General features: G+C 49.9%; 1 protein-coding gene across 1 annotated transcript in view; it reads right to left on the reverse strand.

Moving 5' to 3' along the window:
- The window catches only part of Stk24 (serine/threonine kinase 24), a 93,696-nt gene extending 69,992 nt beyond the window's left edge, over positions 1–23,704 (reverse strand). Inside the window, exon 1 of the mRNA XM_036198956.1 lies at positions 23,125–23,704. Within this exon, the coding sequence (XP_036054849.1) occupies positions 23,125–23,166 (42 nt within the window). The 5' untranslated portion in view covers positions 23,167–23,704. The remainder of the gene's footprint in view (positions 1–23,124) is intronic.
- Positions 23,705–24,406: the final 702 nt, after the last annotated feature.

Genomic DNA, 24,406 nt, shown 5'->3' on the forward strand with positions numbered 1-24,406 from the left:
CAGTCCCTGCCCCTGCTTCTTCCATGAAAAGCCAATGGAAAGAGACCCCTAACTCTCTCCACTCCAGTGAGCAAATCCCTGGGGGAACTTGACATGTGTGTGACAAGAACATGTGGGTCCCATGGGTAAGTCCATGGCCACCTCCTCCTAGCCATCTGCCTCTCATTTTCCAATCTGTTAACCAGACAGGAAGTGCACACTGGATATAATTTTCCTGGTAATAAAATATGAAGGGATTTTGTTTGTGTGTTTTGTTTGGTTGTTTGAGAGGGTTTCACTGTGTACCCCTGGCTATCCTGGAACTCAGAGACCCACCTGCCTCTGCCTCCCTCCCGAGTGTACCACTATCACCCCTAAAGAGGTTTATTTTGTGGTGGTGGTTTATTTCCCCCCAGATAGGTTCTCATTATGTAGCCCCAGCTGGCCTGGAACTCACTATATAGACCAGGCTGGCCTCAAACTCAGAGAGGTCCTCCTGTCTCTGACCCTCAGGTGCTGTAATCAAAGGTGTGTGTCACCACGCCCAGACCAAAGGCTTTATTCTTTATTGAATTTACTTATATGTGTGTGCACACATATGCACTTCAACATTCAAGGACACGGATGTGGAGAGGTCAAAGGACAACTTTTGTGAGTCTTCTCTCCTTCCTACCATGTGAGTCCTGAGGACTAAACTCAGCTGTCAGGTTCAATAGCAGCACCATCCTGAGCCATCACACTAGAACCAAAATGGTTGGGTTTTGTTGCTGTTGTTTTATTTTTTTACTGGTAATAACAGTTCCCATTATACTGTATCCCAAAGCTTTAAATGCATTTTTTTTTCCTGAGCCACACTATGAAATAGCATAGAATCACAGACAACTGTGGACATTACCACTGGTGGCTGAATATGGGACAATAAATCACACAAGGGACAGAGGGATGGCAATCTCCAGAGTTTACCCTCAAACCACACACTTGACCATACACATACTTCATTATTCTCCCTCATGTCACATGGACGCTCTATAAAAAATAAACTACTCCATCTCTTTGACCTCCACCAAGCAGACACAAGACCCTAGTGTGGTCTACCTATCCTTTTCTGCCTGATTCCACAGTCACCACCTACACGTCCTGGACTGACGGCTCTCCCTTCCTCGGGCATGTTGCTAACGTATTAATAGTTTATTTATAGTACCTAAAGGTGAGACCTTGTGATGGGGATGCTGTTCTGTGTACTGTTGAATTTGTGTTGCGGACTGGTTGATAAATGGCTTGACCAATGGTGAGGCAGAGTGGGGACAGGCAGGACACTCTAATCAGAAAGAAGGGAAGGAGACAAAGAACAGAGGAGACGCTGTTAGCAGCCGCCAGGAGAAGCGAGGCGTCAAGACACCGGCAAGCCACGTGGCAAAGTATAGATTTATAGAAATGGGTTAATTTAAGTGTAAGGGCTAGTCCAAAGTAAGCCTGAGCTAATGGCCAAGCAGTTATAAACAATAAGCAGCTTCTGAGTGGTTATTTTATAAGCAGCTGCAGGACTGTGGGTAAGAGAGATCTGTCCTGACTGTGGGCCAGGTGGGACACAGGGAAACTTCTGAAGACAACCTTGCAGACTCCCTTGACAGGGAGGTTAGACACTCTAGAGAGATCTGCATTCTAGGGCCAATCTCACTGCCAGTCACCCAAAACTGAAAAAAACTCTTGACGTGAGGTCAAAGTCTGTGGCTCTCGTGCCTATTTTATGCAAAAATAGCTCTGTCCTCTGCAGGTTCATCTTCCTTCACACACACAGGCCAACACAACACCACACTGAAGCCCAACCTCGAGCCAACACTGGGCTCTCTCCCATGAATCACTAGCCTTTGGGGGGGGGGGGGTTACGCTTGGCTCAAAGGTGAAAGTACACATTTTAATGTTATTTTTGCATAAAATGTTTAGTTTCAGAGGCCAGGTTCTGGCCAAGTAAAATTCAGCCATTTAAGCAGCCTTCTGCTTCAAGCACGTTCAACTCAACATCTCACTAATAAGCAGACATCACTCAAGTTCTCACTCACATAGAGACTAAGTTCAGTTTAAAATCTGTCTCTGCAGGGCTGGAGAGACAGAGCAGCACTGAGTCTTCCAGGACCTGGGTTTGATCTCCAGCCCTATATGGTGCCTCACAATCACCTCTAACTCCAATGCCCTCTTCTAGCTTCCCGGGGCAACAGGCATGCACAGACATAGATGCAGCCAAAACATCCATACACACACACAATACTGTGGTCTGACCACATAAATGGAGACCACCCTAGGTTTCCTCTCTGCCCCTCAAGCAAATCAGAAATAAGCTAAGCAGCTGCCAAAGCACCATCAGGGGTGAGCTGAATACCTCTCCCCCATACTTACTTTTTAGCACTTCTTCCCCAGACAAGCTTTCTGATACCTGTTCTTTCCCATAATCTCAGGTCAGAACCTGAGAAGGGAGAAGAGAAAAAAGCTTCCTTCTCACCTGTGCCCGTCAGCTGAGTCCAGACGCCACCCACACAAGAGGCTCTTCCCACTGGCAGTGTCAAGACCCACCTGAGCCCACTCCAGTCCATCTCCTTGCTCTGTGCTCTCAGCAAGTGCCGCGCTCGCTGAGTGTCACAGCACTGGGTGTGGCTTGTGTGCATTCTCTGGGCTCGAGCATGTACGTTACACAAAACAGACAGGCAATAAATCTTTGTGGGTCCAAGAACCATGCCTCATTGGGATGACGAAAAGCACTCTAAGTACTGGCAGACTGGATGGTGGAGAGGCCAGGTCAGAGCTTGGTGACATTTCTAATGGAAACGCTGTCAGGGAAGAGAAAGTAGGATGCCCTTCCCTTAGTTCCGTGGTGAAGACTCACAATCCCTGGCCACTAGAGCAACCACAGAAGCTTTATCCTCAGCATTAGGGTAAAATCACAGAGTTCCACGGTTTCATTTTACTACTGGTCATATATTACATATATATTATGTATGTATGTGGGGAGGAGAGAGTTGTAGAGCAAGCCATTCTAAGTAAGAGCTACAGACCATCCCTGTATAGCCCAGAATGCTTTGAAACATTCTGTTTGTAGCCCAGGCTGGCCATAAACTCATGATCCTCCAGTCTCAGCCTTCTGAGCAAGGTTCACTTAGAAAGAGCCTATAAGACCCTCTTTCGGGGGGTAAGGCACCATGTAGTATTTTCCCCTCCTCAAAATACCAAACAGCCACCCACAGGAACCAGGACAGTGAACAGGTTCAATGCCTCGGGAGAGAGGCGGGAGGCAGACCATCTGCAGAAACCCTGGGGAACCAGCTTCCTGCCTTCCTCTGGAGAGGGCTTATCCGAAGACTCAACTGGGAAGGGGCCTATGAGGAAATGGGAGGAAGCCCCAAGGAAGCAAAGAGCCCTGCTGAAAGGAGACGGTTCCGATCTCCATGCGAACACCTACATGTTTACTGGACCTCAAGGACCTTCAGAAAGAAGACTGAATGTATCATGTAAGCACCCCATCGACTCTCCTGGTCCAGCTCAGCTGCCTGTGGAGGACACACTGCACCTTCAGGTGTTAGAACTCCTTCCCTGGGGAGAGGTAAACAGTGTCCACCCTCACCTTCCAAGACTCCAACAACACATCCAACTTCACCCTGGGGAACCATGTGTTCGCTGAGCTCACTTTCTGGGGCACCCCCAGCAGCTGCAGTGAAGGCTCCACCCAGCATGAAAGATGGCTTCCCCACAGCCACACAGATGGAGACTCCCTCTGTTCATCTTCCTCCACCTCTATATTCTGGCCCCTCCAGATACCACATGCAAAAAGGGCAAAGCTGCATGCAAGGGGCTTGAGGAGTGTCTGGAATCCGTCCCCACCCCTGCCTCTGAGGGAAAGGGTAGTCTGAAGGCCCTCCGGATGGCCTCTCAACAAGCATGCACAGCCAAGCTGCTGGGCAGATGACCTTCCACAAAGGCACATCAGCTTTCTCTGTAGCACACTGAGCTAAGGGCCCAGGCTCATCCCATACCAGGATGAGTTTCTGGCTCTGGTGAAAAGTAAAGAAGCCAGCAAGGAAAAATGGTATATACAGGAAATACTCCAGCAGAACCTAATGGCATGCATGCTATCCATTCATACATATGTACATAATCACAAACATACATACATGTAAAAAAAATAGAAATCAAAAGTGAGTCCTGATACCCACTGTGGACTCTAAATGACCACGAGGCCATGCCAATGGTAGTAACTGGATCACTCTGGAGGAAAATGTTAAGTACAGCTGTGGCGAGCTGGGCCCTTCACTTACAAACTTCCCTGAACAAAGTCCATAAAAGGACAGAGTAAATGCTCCCACCATACAGACCTCAGAGAGCTCTGCTTCCCAAACACTCACTGCTCTTAACAGACCCACTGTTAAAAGTTAAAACACTGAGACAGTATCAGGGGCCATCTCTTAAGAGCTGTGAGTTCTATACATTGTCATCTCCACACCTCCAAGTCACTGTCAACACAGTGCCTCTTGCAGAATAAAGAAAACAAGAAACCAAGTTAAAAGATACCCCAAATCTCTTTCCCATTAAAACTGACACTTTAAATGCTTCAGTTATACAGTGGTGACAAAAATGTTATTAAAAACGTCCAGAACACACTTGTTCTAACACTGCTCTTGGCATGCATCCTTCCTCTCCTGGAGGACTTCACCTACGGACCGTGGCACTGGCGCCATCTTCAATAACCACGTCGTGAATTCCGTGGGTCCTCCCCAGGCAGTCAGTCGGCGCCTGTGCTCGTGATACACACACCACTCTACTATGGGATGCTGGGCTGAAAACTGCCTTCCAACAGCAAACTCCTGAGCAGTTTCCCCAAATAAACCCCTTGCATATGTCAGCGAGGCCCTCTCTGACATGCCTTGGTCATGATCCTTGCTGAGAAAGCCACCCCTGAGAAGGTCCCACCTGAGGGAGAACTCTCCATTGGGACTTCTCTACCTTACCTTGGGGAAACATTGGTTACCTGGCTTGGCTTCAAGGGTGTAAGAGAGTCCCAACCTTGTCACAGGGTTTGCCCTGAGTTGGGGACACTATGGAGGCCAGGCCAAGAAGCACTTTCCTAAACACCTGTGCTGGCATTACTGACAAAGAGTGCTCCTTGTCCTCTGGAAAGCTATAAGAACCATCCAGACATGTGGGAGAGCCACAGAGTCCCTGTGAGCATGATGAGTACGACACAGGAAATCAAATGTGGCCTTTTCAGGGGTATGACCAAGTGAGTCTCCTCTCTGCCCAAACTGGGTGAGAAAAACTCTAACACAGTGAACCATAAGCCCTAATAATGAGTATTCAGCACCAGGAAACCCCATGTGCTCGGGGTAACACCAAACCCAGCTATAAGCAGCTACTCAGGAACCACAAAAATCACACACCGAGCTTAAAATGAAAGCCTATATGGCAATCTACAAAAGACACCAACACATATTCTTTAAGATGGAGCCAAGACCAGGATTTTAAAGGGCCTCCCTGGTAAATGTCACTGTCAACTCACCATGACCTCCTCCAGAAGTGGCACCCACTACACTATCTGGTGAGGAGATTCGAGGTCAAAATGAAATACACACAGTAGATATGTAGAGCCCTGACGTGGTTCTCCTCATTAGGCCTTTCAATGGAGACTGGAGAGATGGCTCTCAGGTTAAGAGCACCAACTGCTCTTCCACCTCCAACATGACAATTCATGATGGTCTGTAACTCCAGTTCCGAGGGATCCAACGCCCTCTTTTTGGCCTCCATGATCACTGTATGCTCATGGTGCATAGGCATGCAAATAAAACACCCATAAACATAAAAACAAATATTTTTTAATTTTTTTAAACTTTCAAAACTATTCCACCAGGGCACTCCGTGGTCAGGCTGGACAGCTGGTTCAGCCTGGAACTCTCACCAGGAGGTGAAGCTTGGTGGCCAACCTCAAGGGCCCCTCCCTTTCAGTCTCTCAGAGTGTCACACCCAGTCCTCTGTTCTTGTAGGCACGGTGACCTACTTAGCAAATCACTCCCTGGCCTGGACTCGCCCTTGCGGACCTGGCTGTCCACGCCTCTGCCTTCAGTTCACTTACAGAATTCCGTGTCTGTCACCACAGGTTCTTCACCTTCCATGGTCTGTGCGAGTGAGTGTCCCGTGTCTGTTAACCCACATCCATCACCAAGCCTGCCCTCTCTGCCTCAGCACCTCCTCCCACGACCCTCCCATGTCAAGACAGGAAACGTAACAGCTCGGCCTCTTCCTCCCCAGTCCAGCCATACCATGTTTGTTACAATCCACAGCGGTCATCAGTTTAAACACTTCAAAATCCAAAGGGTAAGTGAAAAAACATTCCCAAGAACTCCATAGTATACTAGGCTACAGGCCAAGCCACCTGGCCAGGATAACCTCTGACTTCACTAAGTTCAGAAAAATCCAGCTCCCTGTGTGCATCTCATTCCACTTCGAGTCTCTATGCTTTCGTACAACCTGCTTGGATTCCCTCTTACTTAAAGTAAGAAGAAATTCTTTATTTGGGGGAAGGCGTGCCCAGTATGCAAGCTGGGGTGAGAGAACCCAGGAGAACCAATTGTCTTTCTTCTATATGGATCCCAGAGACAGAACTCAGGTCATCAGGCTTGGTGGCAACACCTTTACCCTCTGAGAAATTCTTTGCAGCCACACCTGTAACCTCTGCAATCAGGACGCTGAGACAGATAAACTTCCGTGAACGGAAGACTAGCTTGTACCATGGTCAACTGAGTCATCCTGGACTACAGAGTGAGATCCAACTAAATCAACAACATGCTACATGTAGACCTCTGGTTCCCAAACCAAAGCCCAAGGAGTGGGATGCATGGCAGTCTCCTCCCTGCAACCCCAAACCTAGAACTCCATCTCCCTCAGGATGCTGCAAATTTTTCATTCCCTACCTAGTACTTAGATCAACAAATACCCTTCCCTCTAATAATCAAGGGCTGCTGCTCATGTGAACTATCAATATCAACAGGAGAACTCAAGTTCTTCCTGGAAGGTAGTGAAGGGGATAGCAGCACAGAGCTGCAGGACACAAGAGGGCAGACAGAGTAGAGACAGACCCCACAGGTCAAGTTCACACACCTCTCCTGACCAATCAGAACTAACATACACACAGCACAGTACCATCTTGCACAAAAAAAGTGTTACTTTAAAAAACACAACCCCAGCAACCACATGGTGGCTCACAACCATCTGCAATGAGATCTGGGGTGCCCTCTTCTGGCCTGCAGTCATACATGCTGTTTCCATAATAAATAAATCTTAAAAAAAAAAAAAAAAAAAAAAAAAAAAAGCCAGGCAGTGGTGGCGCACGCCTATAATCCCAGCACTTGGGAGGCAGAGTCAGGTGGATCTGTGAGTTCTAGGCCAGACTGATCTACAGAATGAACTCTAGTACAGCTGGAGTTAGAGCCTGTCTCAAAACAATGAAAGAATCACAGTCCAAATAAGAATGCATCCTACATATCTACTGTCAACACTGTAGGTAAACAGCCACACAGGCCACTCCTAGTTTCTCAGCTCAAAACAGAAAGATCGCTACAAAGCCTGGCAGCTTTTTTCTTGCATGTCTAAGCCAAGTTTCCCTTTAAAGGTTAAACCACTAAAGACAATCAACCACACAAGAAAGGAAACTGGGCATCATGTGCCGTGATCTCAGCACTGCACAGGCTGAGGCGATCCAAGACCAAACCACCCTGCACTCCACAGGAAGATCATGTCAGAAAGGAGGGAGAAGGCGCGCGTGGGGGGGGGGGGGTGTAGCACACGCCTTTAATCCCAGCATTCAGGAGGCAGAGCCAGCGGATCTCCGTGAGTTTGAGGCCAGCCTGGACTACAGAGTAAGTTCCAGGAAAGGTGCAAAGATACACAGAGAAACCCTGTCTTTAAAAAAACAAAAAAAAATGAAAGAAAGGAGGAGGAAAGAAAGAGGGAAGGGAAGAAAAACACAAGTAGAAAATGTGAAAAACAAAACACAGCAACTGAAAACATAACTCAGAAAGACCTCTGTTCTTGTGGGGGGGTCCAGGTTTGGTTCCTAGCAGCTTACAACCATCTGTGCCTCCAGTTCCAGCGAACCTAATGCCTTCTTTCGGTCTCCACAGGCACCTGACATGTATGTATATAGTGTACAGACACATGCAAGCAAACACTCATACACATATAGTTATGTGACAGACAATTCAAAACATGATCCTAAAACTGGGTGGTTGGCACAGTGCTGGTAAACCTAGCAGGTGAAAGCAGGCCGTTCAAAAGTTTTTCAACTCCAGCTCCATAGTGAGTTCAAGGCCTGACTGGAACTAGTATTTATGAAACCCTGTCTCACAGAGGGAGGATGAGGCTGGGGCGATGACCCAGTCAGTACAAGTGTTTGCCATGCAAACACAAACACCCAAGTGTGACGCCCAGCACCCATGCCCCCAGGACCAGGGGTGGTGAGAGGCAGTTCCCTGGAGCTGGCTGGCTTGTCATTGAAGAGGTCCACGAGCTCCAAGTGCAATGGGAAACCTTGTCTCAAGGATAAGATAGAAAAAGACCGAGGAAGATCCGTAATGTCTCTGGCCTCCGCACTCACACTCCCCAACATACCTAACGTATGTGCAAATCCACATAACTCCAAAACCTTCCAGCTGCTTGTCCTCCCTGGACTACACATCTGCTTCAAAGTCACCAAGCATCTGGAAGCACTTTCACCACAGCCCACTGTTACAAATATGGCTGGGCAAGGAACAAGCAGCCCAGCCTTACAAAGGCTGCTGCCCAATGTGCACAAAGCAATTAGCCTCAGAAAACTCCATGTTTTCAAGGAAGGGCATGTGGATTACAGGAGGAGGTGGGGATAAGTAACTGTTTCTTTCTCCAAAGGCAAAAAGGGAAGTTCAAGTTATTCTTCCTCATCAACACACACACACACACACACACACACACACACACACACACACACACAAGAACTCTGGTCTGAAGGCCACCGAGATGGTTCAGACAGCAAAGGTCATGACCACCAAGCCTGATGACCTGTTCCATCCACAGGACCTACACTGTAGGAACCCGAGCTTCTACAAGTGTGCTGCAGCATGAGCCACGCCTGTACAACCACACACAACCACACACACACACACACACACACACAGAGAGAGAGAGAGAGAGAGAGAGAGAGAGAGAGAGAGAGAGAACATGAATATTTTTCTATTTAACAAAAACAAAAAGACCCTGCAGGAGCCTGAAATACATCGTAAGTCTATGGCAATTCAGGACAGTGTTTATGGTCTAATTCTAAATGAGACATGGATGGGTACCTACATTATGAGTGCCACTGCACACACTTTCATGAACACAGGAAAATGGGCAAAACAAAAAACTGCTATATTCAGGTTGCAGGAAAACAGGCTGAGGAGGGTCGGGTGTTTCCTGGGGGAACGGAGTGCCCATTCCTCTCCCAGTCCTCACACCCAGCACACATTATTTTAACAGACTGCCTGGACTGCGGGGCCAGTGCAGGAAAGGGGCTGGCAGACTGGCAGATAAGCAGCTGCAGGCCCTTCCGCCACTGAGTCTCAAGGGCCTTGATATCACAGGCCACCAGCAGAATAGGCTGGCCCAGACTCTGCTGCACGAAGAAGAGCCAGAACTTTCCCACAGAATTCCAAAACCTCCACAGCTACAGCTGAAGAAATGACCTGTGCCAACAGACCACATGCTGAGGGGGGGGGGAGTGTCTGCGGGATGTGGTGCCTCACACCTTTAATCCCAGCACAGTCTGTCTACACAGCAAATTCCAGGAGAGCCAGAGCTATGTAACAGAGACCCAGTCTCAACAAAAAGTTTACCATTCTTAAAAGGTCTAAGCTGTGCTATCATCTTTACACCAGTTGTTTTGTATAGTTAGAGTTTTCCTGCCTGGCCCAGTCAGGACAAATCTCTCTTACCCGCCAGTCCCACAGTCGCTCAGACCCAACCAAGAAAGCACACAGAGACTGATATTGTTTACAAACTGTATGGCCGTGGCAGGCTTCTTGTTATCTACTTCTTCTATCTTAAATTAACCCATTTCTGTTAGTCTATACTCTGCCACATGGCCTGTGGCTTACCAGTGTCTTTACATGCTTCTTGTCATGGCGGCGGCTGGCAGTGTCTCTCTCCAGCCTTCTACTTCCCAGCTCTTCTCTCTTGTCCCACCTATACTTCCTGCCTGGCCACTGGCCAATCAGAACTTTATTTACACAGAGTGATATCCACAGCAGTTCTGAGATGCCAAGAGTAAACTTGGGGCTCATTTTCTGAGCAGGACCGCTGCAAAGAACTCTCACAGGGAGTACAACTGGCACATCCCATAGGCACCCACAGAAGACCGTAACTTACACAGAGGGAGGGGCTTCTCAACCCTGTGCACAAGACACCATTGGCTCTATCTCAACAGGAACACACCCAAGAGGCAGGGTCACATACAGAGAAGGAACCCTGTTTCAAATTGTGTGAGCACAAACAGGCCTCTGCTCCAGCCTCCGGGGAAATAAAATGGTATCCAGCACACCTGCGGCAACCCTTGCAGCCCAGGCCAATTTGGAGGATGTTTACTGCATCTGCATCCACCTCCCCACACCATTAGCTGCACACACATCCACTCTGCTGCCTCTGCTAGCACACTGCCAGGAAACATGTGCGGTTTCACTCCACATGCGTTCTTCATCTTTCCCAAAAACACAACAGAGGAGGGCGTTCTGAAAGACCCCATACTCTAATGAGGGTGCTAAGCTTTTCATCCACCTTTCTTGGGACAGGCATCCACTAACTCAACCGTGTGCAGTCTGCGCTAGAGTTTGAAAACAAAAACAATACACACTATGAACAACTGTAACAAATTTCACAAGTGTTACATTACAGTTAAAAATTTAAAAAAAATCAAGTTCCAAAACCTCAAAGTTTAGGAGTATAATCTAACCAATTCAGAGGAGCTAATGCAAGCACAGCTATCGCTTCTGGACTAAAGAGCCAATCAGTTACTTGTACATGAAAGCCTTCAACGGTTTAAAAAAAAAAACACCTCACTGGACTTTTCCCCCTCAGTTCAGAAATGTCTGTAGTCATGGGGATAATCCACAGGGATAATGGCAGATCCCAGCTCAGGCAAGAGGCTGTTAAGTTCAAGACCAGACTGGATTACAGAGCAAGACACTGTCTCAAAATACAGACAGAGCTGAGGAAAGGCTTGGACTATAGTCTGCCCCCCAGGACCCAGGTTTTTGTTGTTGTTAAGGGCAGGTAAGGAAGCAGGTGTGTGTGATCCTGACACAGGGAGGTGGAGCCAGGTGATGCCCAGAGCTCAACTGGCCAGTCAGCTGCCTGCTTAAGTGAGCTCCGCCAGGAGAAACTCCAGCTCAGTGACCAAGTATCGGGTACCTGAGGAACAACACCTGAGGGTGACCTCTGTTCAATGTTACATATGCAACTTCAAGGGAAGAGTCAATGCTGAGGACAGAGAATCCATGATCCTAAATGGAGAGACAAGTGCCTGAGAGTCCCATCACCCCCACTCTGCTAGGCATCCTGTGTCTGTCCTCCCACCACCAAAGGCAGAAGGTAGGTGGTTAGTAGGCTAAGGATCTGCCATGTGCAGGTATGGAAGCTGGAGCCTCTAGCTAAGAGGCATGGCCATGGACCCCACAGGCTGAGAGAGGGGCCAGGTCCAAACTCAGGAAACCAAAGCCTGGTGTATGGAAGACTGAGTTGACCCACCACAGAGGTCGCTGAAAAACAGCCAGGAGAGAAGCCAGGGTTATCACAGGCCTTGACTTTCTGTGGGCATGTATCCCAGATCCAGAAGAACCAGAGTAGCTACAGTGAAAGGCACGTGAAGAGTCTCAAGTCTGCCAGGATAACCTATCAGGCCAGGCAATTACCAAAAGACGTGCTCCTCAGAAAAGTTTACAGGGACAACAATACATGAAACACACGCTGCAGGAGGAAGAGGCCAAGCCCCACAACACAAAGGCCTCTGCCCCAAATCCACAAGAGGTTCAAAGTCAGTCTTCCCAAATAAAACCCAAGCCAGGACTTTCGGGCACCGATCTTCACTCGCCTGCCAGGTGGTCTGGCCCCGGCTCTGGTCTTCTGGTGACACACAGGCTGGCCTGGGTCTACAGGGGTGACACCCAGGGGCCACCTGTGCTGCTCTCCCAGTGCGAATGGGACTCCACAGCATGAACACAACACAGCGAATTAATGCCGCAGCAGTGTGGTCCTGGAGCCAGCTTCACACCTGGGAACTTCACAGAACTGCAATCCTACCTCAGTCCTCTAGAATCAGAGAGTGGACAGAGTGGAGACCAGCAGCTTCCCTGCTAAGGTGATGCTTCAGTCAGTCTTCACTGGACAATACCCAACAGACAGTACAGGCAGCCAGGCAAAGAAGCACCTAAGATAGAGGTTCTCAACTTTCCCTATGCTGCAACCCTTTAATACAGTTCCTCATGCTGTGGAACCCCCAACCATAACATTATTTTCATTGCTACTTCATAACTGTTAACTTTGCTACTGTTATGAATCTTAAGTATCAGTGTTTTCCGATGGTCTTAGGCAACCCCTGTGAAAAATCATTCAACCCACCCCCACCCACACCCACACCCACACACAAAGGGGTTGAGACGATAGGGCTAAGCAGAGAGAAAGGAGATAAAGGGCCTAGGGACCCACGCCCTCAACTAGGAGCTTGGCTCCCAATCAGGAGGAACAAGGCACCTGTGAAGACCTGAAGATCCACAAGTCAACCTATACACTCACCTATGGGCTTGAGACCAGCGGCAGAAAGTCAAGCTACTCCATGTGTCTTGCATCATTAACAGCATGGACACCCTTGGCAGGCTACCCTCATCAACAATCAGGCATACCGCTCACAAGAACAAGTACTACCACTAAAAGTGTGCATCAGCCCAGAGAGAAGAGCGCCACGGCCAGAGTCAGCCCCGCCACTCTAACTGCGAAAGGCTTTTCCTCCAAAATAATGAAGACAGTGACGACCACACTGGACCCTCCTTCCTTCCACTGCTTTTGCCAATGAATAACGTGTAACGTGTCTCCCCACAGGATCCGCATCCTGAGGTGGAGGGTGTGGCTCCATTGTAGAATGCCTCCTTACAATTCCCAAGGCCCTGGATGCCATCACTAAAACTCCAGAAAGTAAAAAGTATATACGTATTTTAACAAGGGCCCTGCGCACAGTTACCAACCCTGCACTGGGCACACTAAGAAGCATAGTACAAGGAATCCAAACGCCTGGAACAGCCTGAAACAAGAAAGAGGAAAACACAACACTGGAACCCAAAGCCAGGGCTCTCCTCCCAGCTCGGCTAAGGAATCCTCCATCCTAGAACCTACTGAACTGGTGAGACCAGCCATAGGCGACTGCAGCTCCGCCCTAATGAATACAAGACTCAGTGAAATCAAGAGACAAGGCTTCCCACAAAGGGCAACACACTTTGAAGGCTAGTATTTTCCCGACTGATGTAAACACAGCAAGGTTCCGTCTCAAAGAAACCCAAGACAGCGTCACCCAGTGCCTGTGGCTCCTCCCAGCATCCGTCACTCCACCCCACCCTAAAGCTCTCCAGCCCAGGGGCTGAGCTTCACTTCCCTTCCTCAGCTTCAGATTCCTACATAACTCAGCCATTTTGGCCATGCTCCTCCTGGTCCTCTTGGCCCCCTCTCCCTTCTCTTTCTCTCCCCCCACCCTCCCAGATGCCTCCAGGGTGCTCTCCTACCTGCAATTAGAGCCTTCTATTCAACCCCGTCCTCATTCTCATCCAGCGGAGGGAAAGGAGTGCACAAAGATGGGGAGAGAGAGCTTAAGCTTGCCCGACACCGGAAGAGAACACTGTAGACCAGTTAGTTATAAGACAAGCTAACTCCTCGTAGTCCTGGATGGTGGAAAGTCCAAGCAAGGGCCAGGCACCATGAAGTAATAATGAGACCACGTCAGCCCAGGAGTCTCCTCCCCACACATCTACCCCATCAAAACAGCTGCACTATGGTCTCATCTAGCCTACTTCCCAGAAGCCACACATCTGAACCACAAAAACATGGATCTGAAGATTACATTTCCAGCTCATGAACGTAGGAGTGTAACCACAGCAGAAGACAAGCCTCAACTCCAGGGAGGAAGCAGGTATCAGTTCACAGCACTGAACCCCAACAACCCAGAAACTGGTGGCAGTGGGTACCTGCAGAGCTACTCCACTCAGTGGCAGACGTCAATCTTCGTCAATTTGACCAGAGGCATAATCACCGAAGAGGCACATCCTGGGTGTGTCTGGGGGAGTTGCAAAGAGGTATAACTGAAGGCCAGCCCACAGTGAACCTCAGGGCACTGTAAGGGTCCAGGACTGATTAGAAAAGAGGAGAAAGGCAGCTGAACAACAACATCCATTGGCTTCCTGTCTGGAGACACATGGCCGGCCAGCTGCCTCCCACCCCCACCAGTTTCCAGTCTATTATGGGCTCTCCTCAAGTATTAACCCTTCCTTTCTTACCTTTTCCCAATGATTGTGTAACTAGTCTCTCCACAGAGATATCTCCACAGAGATATCTCCAGAGATACCTGGAGTCAGTGACTCAGCAAAGGCAATTCTGATAAAGCAGCAGCCAGATAGATTTTCCAGAAAGGACCCTCCTCCCCAGAGCCCTGCTGGTCCATCACCTCCAGAACAATTGCAGACAGCATATCTATCTACCCGTTACCCGGTCTACCTCCATAAAGATTAAGGAGAGTGGGGCTCCCGGCAGATGAAGAGAGATGTGAATGGGCACAAAGAACAGGCAGGAGGGGAGGGTTCAGAAAGGCAACAATTTCAGAAGGCTGTTCCCAATGGTCTTGTCCAGTAGGAAGGACTGACAGGGAGCACTATGGTTTGCCCCCCACAGCCAGCATGGTGATGCATACCAACACTCAGGGCTGGGCTAAGAAGAATTTGAGTTCAAGGCCAGCCTGGGCAGCATCGCCATAGTGAGACTCCATGGGAGGGAGGGAGGGAGACTCAACACAGGAAAGCAGGTAATAGGAAAAACGTAACTGAGGTCCCAGCAATCTCCAGTCATGAACATGAGGACATTAAAGAGGGCACCTGCCATAAAACAAACAAACAAAACACCCAGCAGCTAAACCCAATAAAGGAAGAGTAGAGACCAGGGAAGAATTAGGCCTACGACATAAAACAGAAACTTCAAGCAAAAAGGAAAACCAACTGTAATGAGGAACACCGAGAGTCACAAACGCTCTCGAGTCTAAGAAAACAGGCGCAGACACAGACACTAGGAGACTTGCAAAGTTGAGACAATGGCCCAGAAAGCCAGCAACAAAGATAAGGCACAGAAAATAGCTTTAACAGGGTAAGACCACTCAAGGGCCAGATGAGAAGGTACAGCATCCAAATGGTAGCTTCAAAAAGAAAAAAAAAAAAAAAAAAACTCTCATCACAAGACACCAGCTGCCTGATTCTAAAGGCCTCCTGAGTGCCTGCAAAAAATATGACAACACTCACACCAAGACATCGCTGTGGACCTTCACAACACAAAGGAACTGTTCCTGGTTCAAGGGCTGGGCAGTTTGTGTGGGTGGAATCCAGTCCTGGTGATTACTGCACTCCAGCAGAACACAGCTAGAATGTAGCAGGCAAGTGTCTTCAAAACTCCCTAGGGGAGGCCCGCAGGACACAGCCACACAGGCCTGTATCCCCAGGCTCAGGAGGCCAGCCTGGGCTACATGGCATAAACATGTCTCAAAACAAAAATAACCACAAGGAGTAGTTAAGTGTTTACCTAGAACACATGAGGATCTGTCCCACCTGGCAGATCTGTTCTCCTGGCAGAGTTAATATGGTAGCCTTGGTTAGGTCTGACAGCAGTGTCTATGTGGCCCACAGCCTGGGCAGCGGTGGTGAGGCACACGTCATCTTCTGATGTCTCGGGGTTTTTTTCCAGACAGTTCTCACCAGGTATCTGGAGCTGAAAACACAATTCTGCAAGAAAACCAACCATTGTATACCATGTCACACTACCTTATAGCAACAGGTAAACATGAAGAGCTCATATCCTAATTCACTGGAGGAGCGTACACTGCACTCTACCCACTGCCCCATGCAACGGCATAAAGCCAGAAAAGACAGGGATGCACAAAACAGGTATCCACCAGGAGACAGCAGCAAAGGAACTCAGAGAAGAAAGCCAAGAGACCAGAGGGGGCAATGGACCAAGCTGAAGGGCCCATCCCAGCTTCTCTCTGACAGGGAAAGGCCTGAGGTCTGCTCCAGCTGAGTTTCCTAAGTGGAGCTCCAGATACCTGGTGAGAACTGTCTGGAAAAAACAAAAAACCCCGAGACATCAGAAGATGACGTGTACCTCACCACCGCTGCCCAGGCTGTGGGCCACGGAGACACTGCTGTCAGACCTAACCAAGGCTACCATATTAACTCTGCCAGGAGAATGGAGGTTCCTGTGGGAAGAAGGCCACAGAACCAAACCTAACCCTGATGTGCAGAATCCCGGGTCTACACAGCACTCCCAGAACTAGACACAAACAGCACTGTGAGTCCTCATAAGCCAAGGAATGATGGCATAAGTCAGCACAAGGGATCAGAGGGCGCCTCTGGGGAGTAGACATGGAGCAGGGGTGGGTGTGCACCATCTTTCCCAGGAAACTGCATCTAAGCTGTGTCTTCAATGAAAGCAAACCTCAGTAACTGAAAACAAAATGAAGGCCGGGAGCCTTACCAGACCTCCAAACCTAGAGTCTGAGATTCCTTTTTAAGAACAGGAAGAGATTAAAATATTAGGGCGGCCCTGGCTACACATTTGGTAAGAATTCACATAAAACTTACCATGTCCCACCACTCACTCAGACACCACTGTAGCACTCAACAAAGTTCCTTTTGCTGACCCTAACCCCTTAAGGAAACATGCAGGAAGGGCTCTGAGTCCTACTATGCACTCCAGCACACACCTTTAGGCCTCTGAAGAGGCCACTGTACACTTTGATTACATCTTGATTTACCCAGAGCAACTGACAAGGTCTTACACTATAGTCCAGGTCAGCCTGGAAATGACCAAGTAGCCCCAGACTTGACCTCAGAGCACACCTCTCGCCTAGCTTTCCAAATGCCAGAACAGTAGGCATGAGCCACCATGACCAGCTCCAAGAGTAGTTTAGGATTGGGCACAGCCCCCTACCAGTCAGATGTTCTAATGGTCTCATTTTCTTTGCCCAAGTCATTTGGTAGAGTCCACTATAAAAATTAGTTATGAGAAGTGACTACCAATGGGCGCAAGGCCAATGCTGGTTCTCCACAGCAGCAGAGGAGTAACATATGCAGGTTTACTTCCTGCAAACACTCCAGCCACAAGATTCCATTAGTGATAATCACCCCAGCTAAGGCAAAGGGGAGAGCATTAGCAGGGAGGGTCGGGTGGAGCCTACTTCCTGCAGGTACCAGTTTCCAAACAGGCCAGTCTGAATCATGAGGAAAATCACCCAAATAAAGCTGTGTGGCAAGAGATCAGACTCCAGGACCGTGGCCTGGAGGGTGTGCCCCATAAAACTACAGGAAGACGGAACAGGCTCACCCCTCACTAGCAACTCACACTGCATCTTGCCAAGGGCCAATAGAAGAACCCCATCAACCTGCACCAGACCAGGAAGGCAGCTTAGCTCCAGGGTGGGCACAGCAGCTCCAAGAGGAGCGAAACCTGTCCAGATCAGGACACCGGGAGGCCACTGTGCTGGGAAACACTACTTTCAGTGACAGTATGTCTGCATTCTTGAAGGTAACTGGTACCTTCCTTGAGCTAGACACACACCTAAATCTAGCACCTGGGAGGGAGAGGCAGGCAGGTATCTGAGTGGGAGGCTCCCCTGGTTCCAGGACAGCTGAGATCCACAGAGAAACCCTGCCTCAAAAGAAACAAAAGTACATTCCCTGATCTGGGACTAGAGCCAAAAGCTACTAATGTTTAAAAAATAAAAAGATGGCTCCACCACGCCTGACATCCTGAGTTCGATCCCCGTATTTTACATATGGTAGGAAAGAACCCACTCCAGAGAACGGTTCTCTGACCTCCACACACGTATCATGGCACTAGTACATGCACGTCTGTGTGCAGATGTACACACAGAACTTTAAATCTTGGAGCTGGAGAGATGGCTCAGCAGTATAGAGCACTTGCTGCTTTTGCAGAAGTTTGGTCGCAGCACCAACAGGGAACAGCTCTAACTGCTTACAACTCCAGCTTCAGGGATCTGAGGCTATAACCTCCAAAGACAAACACATGCACATGGGGCACACAGTCAGACACATGCATAAAATAAATCTTTAAAAAATAATTTAAAACCTTGACCATCCCCCATCGCACAGAGAAGGAGGGAGGGAGGGAGGGAAAGAAAACTTTTCAGGGATGGGAATATCATATGGTTCAGTAGGCTAGCACCAGAAGGCCAAAGGAGTCAGGATAACAACGCGCATTTTCAAGCAAACACTTAGCAATGAGGGAACATTACGAACGGACATAGGTACAGAAAGACTGAGGGAAGCAAGGGCTGGAGTCAAGTGCCAGCCAGGCGCTCATGAAGCCATGAACTGGCTTCCCCAGCACAAGATAAGCTGGATATGTAACTCAAGCACTGGGGAGGGAAGCAGGAGGCTCAGAGTTCAAAGCCAGCCAGGACAACATGAAGGATTTGTCTTGGGGAGAAAAAGACTTAAGCAAGTAACAAGAAAGAGTACCTGACTTTCCTCAGTTATTTTTCGGCCACGTGAGACAGCAGAATAAGGCAAAGTGTGTGACAGAAGTCACAGAACTCAAGTCACCAAGGTCTGTAAGAATCCCACAGGGCGTCCTAGCTAGCTGTCCAGGACACTGGAGTCGCCACCATTCCCAACTGTGGACCTCCTCACTGCTCAAATACTCCAACATCTTCTAGGTGGTCACTGGGCACACACCCAGAACCCACTTTCCCCAGCACCTATGCCAAGAACCCCAGGCCTCAGCCCCAGCAGGCCCCTAGACACTCTGCCTCTCCATCCTACAGAAGCCTGATCCCCTGAGCCCCATCACTGGAACCTTCTTAGGGCATGTCCTGCCAGAGCTGCTGACCATTTGAAGCCAAGGACCTCCATAGCCACAGCCCTTGTATCATCTCAGTGACTCTCCTGTCTACAGTAGGACTGGAAGGCGCTAAACCACTCTATTCAGTCTCACCCAAGATGTCCTTGGAACCAGGCCTCACAATTTTACTGAGAGTCCACTCGGACATCCAACCACCCTGCAGGGTGCAATTTCGAACAGGGCAATAAGAGCAGGTATCTCCCAAGGACAGTACACAGCCCTATGGAAACATGCCACACAGTGGGTGGGAGGCCAGAGCCAGAATTAACTGCAATGGTCTGGATGTCTTATTTCCCAGACTTTCCAATGTGCTAGTGAACGCACTTCCTGGCTACCCAGTGCACAGGCCTCCTCACATCGAGAGCTTGCTGCTGAGGAGCTGGAGAGGGAGAAAGGCAGCATAGGGTAACATCAGCAAGCAGAATCCAAGTTTCCTTAGCTATCCCTTTAAATTAGCTACACTTGCAAACATGGGGTCTCTTAAACTCAGAACCACACAGCACACGCTGACTTCACTCCAGCCCTCTTATACATGTGACTTCCCTAATTCAGCATGTTTTAAACTTGGGGTCATGAACCAGTAGGCTGTGGCATCAATTCACTGTTACAACCAGCTTTTTCTTAGCATGCTATACACCAGTAGTAACTCATAAGGAGTAAAGAAGCTTCAGGTCTGGAGCTTTAACTTCTAGTCCTGATGAAAAAATCTCTTATGAGGGTCACAGCCCAGGAAAGCCATAAAAGTGGCTACAGAATTCGATACACTAATTTACAGTACTTCAGAAACAAACTCTTGCAAAGTTTGGTTCTCAGCACCCACAATCCAGCTCAGGGGACTCTCTTCTGACCTCCAAAGACTCCTTTACACACCTAGTGCACATTACATACACACAAATTTTGTTTGTTCTTTTTTCAAGACAGTTTCTCTGTGTAGCCCTGGCTGTCCTGGAACTCACTCTGTAGACCAGGCAGGCCTTGAACTCACAGAAATCCACCTGCCTCTGCCTCCTGAGTGCTGGGATTAAAGGCATGCGCCACCACCATCCCCCACCCCACCACCAACCCCAGCACAAAGTTTTTTTTTTTTAAACCAAAAAATTTGGAACAAAAAGCTAGTTATTTTTGCACCATAGTTTAATGCAAACTCAAAGCATCAACTGCGTATTCCCACCTCCAACTTCGGTTTTTATTTTCACTGAAATTCAACTGCATGAAACAATGAATGTTCAATTATGATGGTAGGAGTACTTACAGCCACAATCCGGCTATCACACTCAGCTCGAGGAAGAGGAGCAAGAGAACCCCCAGAAGATCTCATCAAAATAGTCAGGTGTGTCTTCCCCATCCCGCCCTTACCAAGGACCACAAGAGTAGTCAATCATGGCTACCGACTGAATCAACCAGTGATCTTGAATTTCTCCTTTCTTCAGCAAATACCTAAATAAAATGACATAGAATATTTGCCAAAGTAACAATGAAACAGCAGCAGAGCCCGGTGAATGGGGTGCTGTCTTGAGGGCGATAGAAAGCAGGATTCGAATCACGTATTTGTCAGCCAATGCACTACACTATCTTACCTTCAATTTCCATTCAATTCCTTTCACATGATCCACAAACCTATAAAATGGTTTGAAAAACATCTCTTTCTCCATCAGTAATAACAGATATAAAATGATGAGCAGGCCGTAAAAAGAATCTTTATACTAAAGCATTCCTGAATTCAGGTGACCTTCTTAACATTCTCCCACCAGCTGTCTGAACCTGCTCGGCAGTCTTGCCAAACTTTGTGGTTTTTCCGAGACAGGGTCTCACTAGTTAGCTTTAGTTGGGCTGGAAGTGACAACAGATTCACCACGTCTGTGTTCTGAGTGAGTGCTGGGATTATAGCAGCCACTACCACACCCAGCATGACAAAAATGTTAACCCATCTCCTAAATCCTAGCCAGGAGGTGAGAGGGAGGCTGATAAGGAAGGACCACAGCAAAGGAGATGCCTATTTCCCTTCAGTTCTACAGGAGGTAAAGGTCAAGGCCAGGTGCACCTTTAATGAAATCCTCAAAACAGCTCCTAGGGAGGCTGCTGACTCCAAATAGAAAATAAACGTGCTTATTTTTCTTCTCTGGGGGGGATGGGAAGGGAAGGAAGGCTCTTCTCCAATATACCAAAAATGTATCTTGTGGTTTGAAGCCGTATACAGAGCAGGAGCGACTGTGGGAAACTTTCCCTCCTCTATGGAACCAGAACCGACAAAAAATAATCTGAGGAAAAGTCATCATCTTTACACTGAAAAGCAAAATTAAAACAGAGCCCTTCTAAGACCATCTAGAAAATACACTTGGGGGAGGGGGGGTACTGACTTTTTCTTTTCCTAGGATGAAGAATTCTGGCCCATTCTTTAGAAACAAGAGAGCAGACTGCACAGCACTGTGCCAGGATTAAGTATCTTTTCAAACACTTTCTTTGACAAAGGCTGGGGTTAGTGGGCATCAGTGGAGGATCCTCGGAAGACATTGTAATAGCCAGAAAAAGAAAACACTGAAGAAATGGGTTTTTTAATGTCCCAAGAGGTCTTTCTTGCTCTACCGCTAAGAAATTGTTTCTCATCCAGTCCACCCTGACCTCTTGCCTCTAAATTCACAAAGCAGAGCTGCAGGAGGCTGAAGCTGACTTCTAACTAGTGGCCAGCAGCATCAGGATTTACAAGCTCGAGGTGAGGCTCCAAGATACTCTTCCAGCATCTTTCCAGTCACTCTTAATTCCAACTTTATTATCCCTAAAAAAAAAAATAAAAATGGCTAAAGTTCTAGCGGCCACTAAAGTGGTAACTTTGAGGTCCTATTTTTCTAGAGTTCAAGCATGGATAATGAAATCCAGTTTCCTTCTCATGGTATGAAAAAAAGGAAGGGTAACAAATACCTTCAGAAAAGGCAGGCACAAGCAGTACGAGCCAAGGCCTGGGACACTGTGCAGCTGACCCTGGAGCCAGGGAAAAGGAGCCCGTTGTATCTACAGATTGATAATCTTCAATATTTGGGGTTTTAGCAAAAGTCTTCCGTTCACTCACTTGGGGAAAGCAAAACTCTGGCTGGTCTTGCGGTCTGAATCGCAATCATTTTGTCAGCATGTATGCGCTTACAAACTTTACAAGTAAGAACAGACTAGTAATTGTTTTTCAAAGAACCGAAAACAGTCCTCAATGGCGGAAAATGTCCGTGCATTCATGTAAATTTGAAATGCAACTCCCCTCACCGCCCCATCCCCTCCAAAGAAAAGTCATGGGCAGGCTAAGAAGACACAAAGTATGGACTGAAAGCCGGTAAGCAAACAACTCTAGAAGCCATCGAGTCTCAAAGTGAAAGTCCAGCAGCGGAGTTCTGGCACCCCAGGGGTGAACCTGGGCTCTGCACGCCAGGGCGCGCGCTGAGGTGTGGATTCCGTCCCCCAGGTTTGCAGCCTCGCACTTTCCGCACCAGAACTACAGGCTCCCAGGAGGGGTTACACCTTCCTGCACCCCGCCCTGCGGCCCGCCCGGCCTGGGACTGACCGCTCCTGCGCTTGGGTCTCCCGCCTTGGGGAGGCCTGGGGGAGACTCTCGGGGATTAAGGATCCCAGAGTACCGCTGCCCCTGTCCCAGGCACACACGGCCCAGGCACCCAAGCGGGGCTTCCAAGGACACTAGTTCACACTCCTGCCGCGGGTGGGCCGTCGGCCTGCGCGTCGGAGTTGGGGAGCGCAAAGCTCCCGCACCCCACCTCGGCCACAGGCCGCGCACCCCATAGCCCCTCCATGTGCATACACCCGCGATCCCGACCGCCCGAGCTGGCGAAGACCCGGGGAAACGGTCGCGGGGCGTTGGAGGGCGGGGAGGGGGGGGCCGTGTTGACACCGCCAAGTTGCCCGCTTCCGCCCCGGCCGCAGCCCGCCCGGGCCGCCCCAGCCTACCTGCATGCCCGGAAGGCCCGACTGCACCGGGGAGTGGGCCATGGCGCTCAGCGCCGCCACTTCCTGGCCCGGGACGCGCGGAGCCGCGCGGCGAGCAGGCCCGGGGCCGCGCGCAGCCCTCGGGTGGCGGGGCGGGCTCTGGAGCCCGAGGCCACCGCACCCCGGGGACGGTCTCAACGAAGGCTGGCGGGCCGCGTCCCCATACACCGAGCCTGGGGCGGGCAGCCAGGGACGCGGGGGCCTCGCGCGACTGCGGTTGCTTCTCCCGGGCTTCCCCCCTCGCTGCTCCGCCGCGGTGCTCGCTGAGAGCCGGGCGGCCTGGGCCCGGGAGCGCTGGCCGCCTGGAGCCGAGTGGGCGCGCACAGCCCGCCGCGCCCCGCCCCGGTCCGGCCCCCGCGCCCGCCCCCGCGGCCCGGCCGGGGACCCCGCCCCGCGCTTCCGGGAGGGGGAGGGGAGGGGAGGAGCCGCCGGGCGCCCTAGGCCGCAGTCGCGCCTCCCTGCGGCCGCGCGGGCGGGGTCCCCGGGGCGACGCGCAGGGGTCTTCGGAACCCCGAGGGGGGCCTCGCGCGCCCGCGCGCGGAGGAGAGCCTGGCCGTGCGGGTGGCAGAGAGCACCACCCCCTCCTGCCCTTCCCTCTCCTCCGGCCCCGGCCCTCCCGAGGCCCGTCTGCACTCGGGGTGTCCCCAAAGGGGCCTAGTCTGGGGCCTGTTCCAAAAGACCCGGGCGGAGCGTCTTCTCTATCTGGGCGAAGTTTCCAACCAGACCAAGGAGGAAGCCCCAAGGGTAGCGAGGGTTGGTGTTCAGTGTCTTGGCTACTCAACTCAGCCTCGCCTGGGCCGCCGGGTGTGGAAACTTAGCTGAACGGAGGAAGGGCTGCCCGCCCCCCTCCCCCGCCGTCTCTGGGCTGCGCTCAAGAAGGGGAAAGTGGGGTGCGGAGGGGTGGCGGAGGAAGGGAAGACAATAGAAGGAAACCGCGTCTAGACTCCAGCCCAGCCCTCCCCTCGCTGCACTGCTCCTAAGTCAGTCGTAGGCCCACTGTGGGCACCAGCTCTGTGCCCGCCTTCTGAGCTGCCTCTTTCGCGAACAAGGAAAGATTGACTGAATCCGTGCGCCTCCAGGAAGTACTTTATTTACAAGTGGCAAATAGGAAGTGGACTAAGAGTCTTTCAGAATCGCTGCATCTCACAATCTAGGAACCCGGAGGCCTCATTCATGAATGACCATTTTACACTACGGCTGTGCGAGGTTAGGCATACAAAATGAGTCCCCAAGAGTCAGAAAT

Source organism: Onychomys torridus, chromosome 9 (genome assembly GCF_903995425.1).
Source record: "Onychomys torridus chromosome 9, mOncTor1.1, whole genome shotgun sequence".
Taxonomy (NCBI): Eukaryota; Metazoa; Chordata; class Mammalia; order Rodentia; family Cricetidae; genus Onychomys; species Onychomys torridus.